The sequence below is a fragment of the Leptinotarsa decemlineata genome, unplaced genomic scaffold, assembly GCF_025532065.1.
Source record: "Leptinotarsa decemlineata unplaced genomic scaffold, Ldec_3_MD MMD2_tig00078422_RagTag_RagTag, whole genome shotgun sequence".
Lineage (NCBI taxonomy): Eukaryota > Metazoa > Arthropoda > Insecta > Coleoptera > Chrysomelidae > Leptinotarsa > Leptinotarsa decemlineata.
This window is the reverse complement of record NW_027412747.1, coordinates 1,007,266-1,020,824: the sequence shown is the minus strand read 5'-3', so window position 1 is coordinate 1,020,824 and position 13,559 is coordinate 1,007,266. Positions and strand designations below refer to the sequence as shown.

The window sequence follows — 13,559 nt, the reverse complement described above, 5'->3', positions numbered from 1 at the left end:
TCATAAGGATACAATTGTGATAGCACTTTATAAAGACAAGTTATAGGTGTATATTTTTTGCAAGAAATCCAGGCTATCACAGAAAGTCTATACACATCAACATTAAATTCCACATCCTGAGAGACAAAGTTGATGAAGGTGTAATTAATATACGTTTCTGCCCAACTGATGAGCGAATTGCCGATATACTAATAAAAAAATTACCTACCAAGAATTTTTTGAAATGTACAAATGAAATGAATTTGGAAAATGTTCCGGAGTGTCTACAGCCGAATAATGTTCTATTGGGGTGGGGGTTGAAATATGCAATGTCATATGATTCATATAGGCCTTGCTATTAGGTTGTTATGGTTTTGTTTTTCGAGTTACTGTTGTTCCGTATTCAAAAGTATTGTTCGTTATATTCTACGAGAGTAGAAGGAACCTGAAATAGCAAATTACAACATAATTGTGTGAACAATAAGTTATGATTTGAAAATCATATCAGCCAAAAACTAAAGAATGCCTACAAGCCATTAAAAGTTATTTTCATTCAAATATACTTTTTGAACTGTTACTTGAAAAGGTGTAAAATTGTATTTGTAATGTTTTTTTGTCCGTACAAACAGCAATCCTAAAATGTTGAAACTTTTGGATGCTATGGATTAACTAGCCCTTTTCCTGTTAACTTTCGATTTTTTATATAATTTAAATATTTTTAGATAAGAGTGGTTCTAAACTATAGTATACAAAAAGAAACATTTGCAACCACTTTATTTTTCATTTACAGCAATCATTCACATCCAATTGGCCCAGGGTTTTATGGCTTGCAGTCGATCAAAAAGGTCTTCATTTATTGGAACATCGATCCCGTAATACCTTATGCACCTATGACTATGGAAGCATATTGAGTTATGCACCTGCTCTAAACTGTCTGATGATAATAACTGGTAGTGACCGTAAACAAAGTAAAGTGATACTCACCACTGCACAGGCATTTCAAATTGCAACACTTATAAAAGAATATATGGAGGTGTTACAGGATACCGCTTTAGAGATGAGAAGAACAGATCACCCAAAGAGCCAACCAATCAGCGTTGTTCATTCTAACGCGACACTGGTGCCTCTCCAACCTAGCTAGAAAAGGGTTACTTTCGCAGATCATGTTACCAAATCCTGCTATTAGCAAGTTGAGATGAGTACTTACACTCTTTTTTTTTTAAATTGAATTCTGCCGTTTTATTTGGTTGTGAATATATTGATCTGCGAAAATTGTTATTGAATATATTATACCAAATGTTCCAGAGTATTAATGCACTTATTTATGTCGAGAATAATGTAATTTTTTTAATTTAGTAACTAGTTTTTAGTCACGTTTCTTTTGTAAGAAAGACTGAATATTCCAAATATACATATTACAAAGTCAAATGATGAAATATAGATTAAGAACTTTTAAGTTGAAATCAATGATTTTGCTCAGAACAGCCATGTATAATAAATGTATAATAAATATTCACATGAACAAGTATGACTGTTCAATTTAAGGTAATAAAAAATGATAAAGATCTGAAAAAAGTTGAGATGTTCGTCATATTCATTCATCAATGGAGAGATCAACAACTGACTTTATTAATTGTCATCTACTAGCCGTTTGTTTTTTTATTGGTATATTTCACATCTAACGAAAAATATTTTGAATTCGTTGACCATGGCAATCAACTGACTCTTGGTGAATTCGGTTCTTATTCATTTCACAGTTAACTCTCATTTAACGTAAACTGAAAACGAACTTTTATAACAGTTATTGGATTCACTCATGAGATTAATTAAATATAATTTGAAAAGATGTGGCTAAGAAAATAATACAGTTTTTGCTTCAAATGCCACCGACACTTTCAATTTTAAATTATAGAAATTAGCATTATTTGGTTTTAGTCTTCTCAAATTGATGAAATATGCAATTGATTTGGATTTCTTCGAAGACCCAATTAATTGTTTGCTATACTGTTGGATGTCTAAATAGTTTCAATTTAGGATGGTAGCTTTCCATGTATGTGAAATTTCATATGCAAACTCTTCCATGAATGATATCTCATTGAGTTTCATAACGAATGTTAGTTTCCTGGTTTTGCCGTGGTCATGTCCAAACGCTTCAACTGCAACTGCGGCAGTTATCCTCAGTAGTGGCGTGGTCGAAGTACTCTTCTTAACATATCAACTGAAAATGAAGCTTTCATTTCTGCCATGTCATTTATAGTGCTGATTTTTCGCACACTTTCTGTAATGGCGGGTTCGCGCGTACTTCCCGCGCGGGAAGAACGCGCGAACCTCCTGGGACAAGTATACCTTAATTAGATACTTGTCAGAAGTTAATTTGATTGGGTCTAGCAAAATTGATTGATTTCTACATTCTGATTAATTGTATGTGTCAGATCAATATAGATAGAGACCATATTCAAATGTTAAAAAACTAGTCAAATTGTATATACGTATACTTATATAATGAAAGTTATTATATGAACTGTGTACTCCTTTTTCGTATGTTGAAACTTCAGCCACTGTTTTTTTTTAATTTCATTTAGGAATCATTTATTCTAAATCAATGAATCTGAGAATATGACGTATTTTCTATTTTTATATTTTCATATTTATATTCGATATATAAATACATGATTGTGCTAGATTTCTCACTGTTATGTATTTTTTTTCCAGTGACATCTCAATATATTTTTATTTTTCATTTATGTGGAACTTTATAGGGATTCAATTTATACAATATTTCGCTCAATCCTGTATAGAATTTTCAATCCTATGTTGATGTAATTAAAACTATTGCTGACATCATTATTTTTATTTATTCTCCCAAGTCTATTTTTGTTGCTTAAATATAAAAAAATTAATATTTCGAAATAGAATTTCGAAACATTCATTTCTCTTAACTATCTACACAGTAGGCTCTGGTAAATGTCTGTCGGAAAAAACTACTTCCCCCGCTAATACCACCCTTTATGCAAGATACTTCACAGAGGTTATTCTCCTAGATGTTTTTAGTTCATCCAGCAGCAAGACCATACTGAAATTATTCCAGTAGATCACCTATAGACCCAGACAGCAAAGTGCCTGGGAATCCCCCCCATGCCCCTCCCGGGTTGTGTGCCCAGGTCGCAAGCTCCCTCCTTACGGAATCATTTCCGCAGGTTTGGACCTGGCGACCCTTTCCTTCCACCCCCGTTTCTTAAGGAAACGGTCCTACATCCAGCTGCTAGGCACTTCAGCAAGATTGAAATCTAACCTCTTTTGGGTTGGAAACCAGCCTTTAGGTGCTTTTATTTCCCTATCTATTTTCGTGTTTTAATTAATTATTTGGCTCTTGTTTGTCGCGGTATTCCTAACTGAATTTTTGCATGGGGGCCCCCAAAACTAACGGCGGCTAGAGCTATGGCAGACGGGCGTTTCTCAGTAAAGCTGAGAGAATGTGAGTTGAAAAGTGAAATCGCGGTTTTGCTGAAAGAGAATATATGGTTAGTACACGCTGGAATATTATACTTACCGGAGCCGCCTGACGGCGACTCGCGGGGGAGGCCTGTTGTTCTGGTCTATCGGTCTTTTGTATTTATCCCGTTCTCTGAACCTGGGGTCGTCCATGTTCAGCGATTCGTGCAGGTCTCGAAACGCCGGGTTATCTTGCGCTCTGATTCCTTCAAAAACGCTCTCTGCGTCTTTTCTCAGGTATGTGTCCACGTAATGGGGGTCCTGGTCCAAGTCTCTGTTGATGTACCTGTTGGGCACGTATCTGGGTGCGTTTAGGGCGGCCCTTACGCACGCGTTCATAAACGATTGTATGCTGTTTCTGTACGTCTGCGCGCAGTGCCCCCATGCTGCGCTGGCGTACAGTATCATTGGGAGGATTATTGTTCTGATCATTAGCAGCTTAACTTTCAGCCCCATGTTGGATTTACGGCCTATAATTGGTGCTAGCCTGCGTCTGGCCGATCTCGCCATCCCGATTCTCTCCCTTACGTGTATTGTAAATGGGATGGATTCTTATAATTTTATCGGTTTTAAAATAGACTTTGACTTTTCTCTTAATGACTTTTTTTAATAATTTTTAACAACTGAACTCTACTCTATACAATAGTTACTAAAAACATAAAACAAAATTATTCCTATAGGGAGATAAAATATTAACATCGATATATTATAATAAACAATTCCAACATTCTCCCCCCATTTTGCAATCTAATTGCAAAATCATTCCAACCCAAAACGCTTCGGTATCTTCACTCTTCTTCCAGATCTTGTTATTACTTGTGATGAAGCCGTCGCATCTTGGTGTCTTCTTTCGCATCTATTTTCTCCCTCTTCATCTTCTCCTTGCTGTGTTACTTTTCCATTGTATATGCTATTGTTTTCTACGTTTCGATTTTCTGGTATCTCGTTAGTATCCCCTTCTCTAGTCTCCTTTAATTGGTTCGCCGTGTCTGCCTCAATTTCTAATGGAAACAATCGCTGAAGAGGACGAATTAATTCCCCTCGTTCTGTTTTAACACGTGCTACCCTTTCTATTCCATCTCTTCCTGGAAACAGTTGTAAAATTTTCCCCAATGGCCAGTTTACTCGTTTTTTGTTGTCACTTCCAATGAGTACAATATCTCCAATTTTGAGTGAAGTTACCCTTTTTTGACCAGTATGGACTAATTCTGCCAGATATTCCTTCCTAAATCGACTACGAAGGCCCTCTCGAAGTTTTTGCAGATACTTGTACCTTTTCAGTAGATGACCTCTATCAACCATATCCAACTCTGGAGTATCGGTGCTTGAGTTTGAACTGATAAACATCAAAGGCGTTAATGGAATCAGATCATCTTCGCTACTTGAGATATATGTGAGAGGTCGAGCATTAATATTTGCTTCACAGTCACACAAAACAGTCATGAGTTCTTCGTAATTTAACGATGATTTTCCCAAATTACGACGCAATAGTTCCTTTATAATTCTGACTATTCGCTCCCACCATCCTCCCCACCAAGGAGCAGTTGGAGCATTGAAAATCCATTTAATTTTTCTAGTTGTCGAATATTCTTCAATCTCTTTCCACGAAATTTTCTGCAGCAAATTCCAAGTACCTACAAAATTCCCACCGTTATCCGAATAGATTACAGAAATATTTCCTCTTCTTGCCACGAATCGTCTGAGTGCCATCAAGAAATCCTCAGTAGACAGGGATCGCACTAATTCAAAATGTACTGCCCTGTATACCGCACACGTGAAGATAACAATCCAAGATTTCTCGCCTCCTTTAAGAAAAAGCGGTCCTGCCAAATCCACACCAGTTACTTGGAATGGTGAAGACTGTTTGATTCTATTCAAAGGTAACGGTGCATACGGTGTATCTGCGGGGTTTTTCTTATGTTTCATACAAATCAAACATTTTGCCACAACATCCTTGACAAACTTCCTTCCTTTCAGTATCCAAAATTTTTCTCTCAATAATCCTAGAAGAGTTTGGACTCCTATATGACAATGTATTCGATGTTGTTGTCTAATCATTCTTTCTACAAGTTCGTGTTTGTATGGCAATATAATAGGATATTTGAAATCAAATGAATCATCACTTAGGATTAATTTAGTTTTTACCCTCAACAGACCATCTTCTGAACGAAACAAATTGATATTTTGAAGAACGTCCATATTTTCAGAAAAACTTTCATTCTGTATTGCTCTGAATAAACAAATTTCAGCATGTTCAATTTCATCGAAAGTTAATGGACCTGATTTTCTATGATTCTCTTTATTCGCATTATAACAAAATCTGAATAGCCAAGCAATCATCCTAGTAATTTTCGTGAACACAGAAAAATATTTGAATATTTGTGTAAACCACTGGTTTTGATTACTGACACAAGAAGTTACAGTCTTTTTTCTTTCTTTATCAACTTCATCATTCGTACAGTAAATCTCTACGTTTGGCCAGTGTTTTGGATCATTCTTCAACCACTCTGGTCCCTTCCACCATTGTTTCTCAACCAAAGTCTTACTCGAGCAACCTCTTGAAGCAACGTCTGCCGGATTTAAGTGACCAGGTACATGTCGCCAATCATTAACATTGCTCACTGAAGTTATTTCTTTCACTCTGTTACCTACGAAAGTATTCCAGTGACCTTGTGTTTTAATCCATGTGAGAGCAACCATCGAATCACTCCAGAAGTACGTTTTCAGAACACTCAGTTCATTCACACTTTTTACAGTTTTCCAAAGTCTGACCCCTATAACAGTGGCTAACAATTCCAACCTAGGTAGGGTTATATTTTTAGGAGCTATTCTTGATTTGGCCTCAACAAGTTCAACAAACACTCTTCCTTCCACTACATTTCTTAGAAATACGCAGCAAGCATAAGCAGATTTACTAGCATCCGAAAACACATGAATCGTTGCATGGTTATAATCAACTCTTTGGCCACTACTGAGTGATCTTGGAATTTTACACAGACTGAGAAAATGTATTTGTTTCAACCACATATCGAACGGTTTTACAATATCACTTGGCAAAACTTCATCCCAAGCAACTTTTAGATTCCAAATTTCTTTCAATAATAATTTTGGAATAAGTGTTACTGGGCATGTAAAACCTATCGGATCAAATACTCTATGTGCTGCTGATAGTATTCCTCTTTTCGTTCTTGGAGTGTTTTCTAATTGAATGAGTGCGTTTACATCACACGAGAGTTCATCATTATGAAAATTCCAAATCAATCCCAAAACATATATATTTTCATTTTGAGCTACTTCATCTTTCATGCCTGAATTGGAATTGGAAGTCCAATCTCTAAGATTGAAGCCTCCCAAAGACATTAATTGTTTGGATTCAATAATAAATTTATTCATATCTTTCTCAGAATCAAAACTAGATAAACAGTTATCTACATAAAACGATTTCTTCAACAAATAAGCTGTGTCTTGGAATTCTGGAGGTGATCTAGATAAATGGTAGTTGATAGTTGCAGCTAAAAGGAATGGACTACATTTCAAACCAAAAACTACTCGACGATGCCTAAAAAATTTTATTTTTTCATATGAATCATCTTGCCACCAAAGAAATCTTAGAAAATCCCGATCCTTTTCAGTAACACTGATCTGTAAAAATGCTTTCTCAATGTCAGCTGTTACTCCTATCTTTCCTAATCTAAATTTAACTAAAAGTGATGGGATTAAATCAATCATATTTGGACCTTTTTCTAGACACCCATTCAAAGATACACCTCTCTTATCAGTTGCCGAAGCATCAAAAACCGGCCTCACCTTTGTGGTTATACTGACTTCTTTAATGACAGCGTGATGTGGTAAATAGTGTACTTTTTTGTCCTCAGCTTGTTTTGCTTCCTCAATAATTGCCAGTGTTTCCCAGTCATGAAGAATTTTTTCATATTCTTGTAATTTACCTGTATTTCTTAACTTTTTTGTAGTAGACATCAATCGAGAATTGGCCATTTCATCATTTCTCATTATTTCTGGATGACCTTCAATCCAAGGTAGATGAACTTCATATCTGTTCTCCTTCCAAGTTATCGTTTGATTAAACTTCTTTAAAACTTCTTCTTCATGTTCATCTTTGGTTTTGATATGTGCAACATCTTTTATTCCTATCACATCCAAATTCCATAGATCTGCAATGGAAAACTCAGTAAAACCGGCAAATATAGTAGAATATGTCGAACATTCACTTACTCTCTGACCCATTATTGTCCAACCTAAATAAGTTTCGAGAGCAACGTAGCCATTCATCAAATTTTCGATTTTTCCTGTCAAAAGCTTACCAAAAACATCGGCTCCTAATAATAATTGTATTTCATTTGAAACATCAAAGTTTCTAGTATCACTCAAAATTATATTTCTTTGTTTCAAATAGTCTATAACGGATAAATCAATCAAACGAGGTAAGTTGTTACATATTTTCACTTGTTCCACCACATTCACTTCTGTTTCAAACGTATTATTTGGATTTTGAATAATAATATTATACACATCATGTATTTTTGGTTCTGACTGAAACCCACCAAAAACACCTTGTACAATATTTTCCTGACGAACACTATCCAATCGTAATTCAGCTGCACAGTGTCGTGAAATATATGATCTTTGCGATCCTGAATCAAGTAACGTTCTAATCAATTTCTGTTTGTCATTATTGACAATTTTGACAACAACCGTTTGCAATAGAGTTTCGTTCGAAAAATTGTTAGTTAAAGTATTTTCAACCTTATTGTTTGGATTTTTATCATCTTGATCAGTGATACCTTTCTTCACATGCAAATTAGGACATAAAATGGGGTAATGTTTCTTTGAACATATCAAACACCTAATTACAGCTCGACAATTCTTACTAATGTGATTCAATTTTAAACAAGAAAAACATCCACGTTTTTTCATTATTCTAGATTTTCTTTCATCAATTGAAAGACTTTGAGCTTTCAAACAATCCTTACTTGCATGTGAATTCAAATCGCAGAATAAACAATTATTTTGCTTATCTTTTAAATAATCTTTGGGATTAGCTGTGTACAAAGCAGCTGCTGTATATAATTCGGGCTCACCTTGTTTTGGAAAATATTTATCCTTACTGTCATGATATTTGTTGTGCTCGTGTCCTTTTCCAAATCCTTTTTGTGCCAAATTTATCCGTTCTTCTGACTCAACCTCCATTTTTAAAAAACCTAATAACATATTCAAATAATTAGTACCTTTGGAAGTGTCATTATCATCCTTCTCATTTCGTTGATTGAAATTACGATGTCTTTCCCAAGTTCTTAAAACTTCTGCAGGCAAAGCCGATTCTACAAGAGGGAAAAGCATAGCCGCATATTTTTCGCTAGTAACTCCTAGGGATTCCAAAGCTCTTAACTGGGTTTCAAGTTTATCATACAGATTGGAAAGAGACATACCTGTTTTAGCTTTTGAAGATTGTTGCAGTACAAGTTGTAATAGTTCCCTTACGTAAACTTCGATTAGGAATTCGTCCCTGGCAAAACGAGTCTTCAACTGGTCAATGGCTTTAATGTAATTGGGCCCAGACGGGGGGTAACTTTCTACTAAATCTCGAGCAACTGAACCACTTTCCGTCGCTTGTAAAAGATACTGAAACTTGTCTTCATTATCTATTTCTGGGTCGTTGTGAATCTTCTTGAATTGTCCCCAGAACCCAATCCAGTTCTTCACGTTCCCATCGAATTTCTTCAGTTCTATTCTTGGTAAATGAAATTTTCTCTGAATTTTCTCCGTTATAGAGAAATTGGCACAGCTCAAATTATCTTCTTGGGTCTTCGTAATCTCGTTCAATCGGAATTCGCATTTGGATTTATATTTTATCAGTTCGTCTCTGTAATATTCTACCTCGTCGTACTCCTCTTCTAATTCAATATCATCGACGGCTTCTAATGACAATTTTTCTTTAACTCCTTCATCTGCCTCGAATAATCTGCTACTCTTATCCTCCAATTGTCTCAGTAGAAACAGTAAATCATCTTTGGTCGAATCTCTCAGTTTCAAAGCTCCATCAAGCGCTTCAACAGATTTTTTGAAAAGTCTCCTCAACTGCTGCCTATTTTTCTTCAAACTATCCATCTTTTATGTCCTGTCACGGTCGCCAAATATTGTAAATGGGATGGATTCTTATAATTTTATCGGTTTTAAAATAGACTTTGACTTTTCTCTTAATGACTTTTTTTAATAATTTTTAACAACTGAACTCTACTCTATACAATAGTTACTAAAAACATAAAACAAAATTATTCCTATAGGGAGATAAAATATTAACATCGATATATTATAATAAACAATTCCAACAACGTGAGCCCGGAATGTCGTCTTTTGTCTAGGGTGACCCCCAGATATTTGGCCTTTTCCTTCCAGGAAATCTCTTGTCCGTTGTAAAAGACGTGTCCTTCCGGTTGTGTGCGACGCCTCCGGTTGAACAATATCACCTGACTCTTGTCAGGGTTAATTGCGATCTTCCATCGGTTTGCCCATTTCTCTAGTCTATCTACTTGTTGCTGTAGGTACCTGGTAACGTGAGTTGCGCTGTTGGATCTAGCCAGCAGGGCCGTGTCGTCTGCGTAGAGAGCCAGCTTTTCGTTGCCGTTCTCTGGCCTGGGCACGTCTGCTGTGTATATAGAGAAGAGGTGTGGCGAAAGGACCGCGCCTTGCGGGACTCCTGCTTCTAGTTGTCGGGTTGTCGAGAGTTCTGTTTTCTAAAAAGGAATCGGGTTTCCGGGTAGCCGAAATCGCTCATCTTCGCTATTAGTCCGTTATGCCACACTCTGTCGAATGCCTTGGAGACTTCTAGGAATATGGCTCCGGTGTTGCGTCCTCTGCCGAGGTTGAATCCCTCTGTTGCAAAGTCCACGACCCTTAGGACTTGTAGCTCGGTGGAGTGTTCCGATATGAAACCGAACTGTTCGTCCGGAAGGACTCCCAGTTCGTTTGTTTGTTTCTCTAGTCTTTTTAGGATAACGCGTTCCGCCACTTTGCTGATGGCTGGGAGTAAGCTGATTGGGCCTGTGGTTTTGTTGGAGCAGGTGGTTTTTTCCTGGCTTCGGTATGTGAATTATCGTTGCCTCCTTGAACGGGCGCGGGAAGTGCTGCAGTCTCAGTATGCCATTCACGATGTTTGTGATGGCTGCTATGCCTTTTCTTCGCGCCGTTCTTTCCACCTGTCTTTCTGTTTCTTCTACTTCGTCTGTAAGAGGGACTCTGTTCTCTCTGCACTGCCTCTCGAAGTTGTCCGCAAATGCTTCCGCCTTCTCCAGGTCAATGTAGACGATTCTGTGGTCCCCGCGTATACGCGGGCATGATGGCTGACGAGGTCCGTTCCTTAGTATCTTCTGCATTCTCCATGCAGAGTTATCGTCGGTATTCAACTCTTCTAGACGGGTAGTCCACTATCTGTCTCTGATGTTTTTTAGTTCTTCCTTCGACAATCGGTTGGCTCTGTTCATGCAAGCTTTGTCCAGAGGTGCTCGAGTTCTCTGGAACTGTCTTTTCAGTCTTCTCCTTATCCTAATCAGTTCCACCGTTTCTGGTGGGAGGTGGTCTTGGAAGTTGAAGCGTGGAGCAGGAACTTCTCGTGCGCTTTCGTTCACCGTTCTGATTATTGCTTGCTGTGTAGTGGGTCCACAGCGTTCCTCAGATCCTCAGTTGTTTCGATTCGTGGCATGTCTCCCATCGCATCGTGTATGGCGCGCTGGAATCTATTCCAGTTTATTACTCGCTTAACTGGGTTGTCTACTTCCACTTCGCCTCTTTCTATTGAAAATAGGACGGGGTTGTGGTCTGACGACCCTTCGTCTAGCACTTCCATCTCCGTTGTTTCGATGTTTTGTACCAGTGCGATGTCGATGATGTCGGCAAGTTTTTCTATGCCTCTTTGTGGGTAGTGAGTTGGAGTGTGCGGTGCCACCACTGCTATCTCCTCAAACTCTTCTAGTAGTCTTATTAGTACGTTTCCTCTCGCGTTTCCATACATACAATTCCACTGTCGTGATTTGGCGTTAAAGTCGCCGATGGCTACTGTTGGTAAGTGGTCTGGGAATATTTCTACCATATCCGTTCGTTCTAGCCTTGTTTCTCTGGATTGTGGGCGGAGGTACACTGATGCTATTCTTATTTGGTCGTAGCGACTAGTCTTGACTTTGACCGATATGGCTTCGCCGATTGCTATGTCTGGTTTCCTGTCTTCGTACTGTATTAAATCTGCTTTCACTAATAACGCAGCGCCCCCCGCGGCATTGCGTCCCCCTGGCCTTTTTGCCCTGTATGTATTGTATCCTGGGATACCACATCTCATCTCAGTCCTAATTTTTGTCTCCTGTAGTGCCATGATGTCTATTTCTAGCCGCGACAGCATTTCCAGGAGCTCATCCTTCCTGTTTCTCCAGCCGTTGATATTCCAGGATCCTATTCTTAGGGTTTCTGGGATTCGCTCTGGCATTAAAGTTTTGTATTTTGGGTTAGGGCTGCTAAGACCGCTTGCGCGATCTTTTGCTGGTCTGAATTCAGGCTTCCTAGGACAGAGATTACCTTTTTCGTGTCTGTGGTGGTGTGGCCTTCATTTTGCGTTTTCCTTGGCTGCTGGGTTTGAGGCCGCTGGTTCTTTGCTTGTCGCGGCCTGCCTGGGAATCGAATAATTTCAACATATATAAAACCTTCGTCTAAGAGAAATATTGCTAACTAGTACCAGCGGCATCTCGCGAACAAAGCCCCAAGCGGAGCAGAAACGGAACGGTAATAGGAACAGTAGGGACTGTATACCGTTATGATACTTAACAAAATGTTAAATTAAATCCCTCAAAGACGACTTACCTTGAGTGGATTGCGGCTGTCTCATCAGAGTCCTGAGATTGGTACCAGTTCTTGTGGTCGAAGCTAATCCGTGTATCAAGAAGCACGATATTATGCGGTGTGATAAACATAAATATTATCAGCAAAAAAAAACGAATATTCACAGTTGAACTGGGCAGTCGAAAATGGCGGACAATCAAGCACATAGAAAAACAAAACAACAACACTGTTCGTCCCTTTTCATCGCTCCAACACACCACAGAGGGCGCAATCATAATGAAGTCGTTTTGAGGGTACAGGGTGAGGCAAAATTAAGAAAATAAAAATGAGTATGTTAGCCGTTCCGCAACACATCGCATGTACCGAGACTCTAACAGAAATAAAAACTGAAAACTATCGAGGAGAGATTACATACGATAAAAAAATAAATATTTCGAAACGAAATATTGAAACATTCATCTCTCCCAACTCTCTACACAGTAGGCTCTGGAAAATGTCTATCGGATATTGAATTATATCTGACAGTACATGGGATGGTACATGGGTATATGTTTTGTATATCGATAGTCTATATACAATAGTACATGAGATATTTATTCCTTGCTAGGGAGCCTTATTCATGAGATGGAGCTGTTACTAGTTAACAATATTTCTCTTAGACGAAGGTTTCATTTATGTAGCAGAGCCGTGTTGAAATTAATCGAGTCCCAGACACTTTGCTGTCTGGTAGGATCTTTCTTGTACTAACGAGAGGTAATACCTCGAAACCGCGGTCAGCAGGTGATTTTCTTGAATGATTTCAGTATGGTTCTGCTGCTGGATGAACGAGAAACATATGCGAGACTAACCTCCGTGAGGTATCTTGTATAAATGTATGTCGGATATAATTCAATATCCAGCGTGACATTAGCTGGGGAAGTAATTGTTTTCCGACAGACATTTATGAAAGCCTACTGTGTAGGTAGTTGAGAGGGATGAATGTTTTGAAATGTTATTTCGAAATATGTATTTTCTTATATGTATGTGTCTCTTCTCAATTGTTTTCACTTTTGATTTTGTTGCTTAAAATTTTAATCACCAGAATATTTACACTAATAAATAATTTTAAAACTTTACTTTCCTTCGTCTAACTACAATTGGGGAGTTTAAGTATTTTCAAACTTACAACTTTAAGTACAAACACCACAATAATGAAATAGGCATCAGTTACGATAAACAACTCAATTGTAAAATGTATTCAAATTTTG

General features: G+C 37.8%; 1 protein-coding gene across 1 annotated transcript in view; it reads left to right on the top strand.

The window, feature by feature from the left end:
* Myo81F (unconventional myosin 81F) overlaps positions 1–2,820 on the top strand; it is a 359,268-nt gene extending 356,448 nt beyond the window's left edge. The window contains exon 21 of the mRNA XM_074185988.1: positions 770–2,820. Within this exon, the coding sequence (XP_074042089.1) occupies positions 770–1,120 (351 nt within the window). The 3' untranslated portion in view covers positions 1,121–2,820. The remainder of the gene's footprint in view (positions 1–769) is intronic.
* Positions 2,821–13,559: the final 10,739 nt, after the last annotated feature.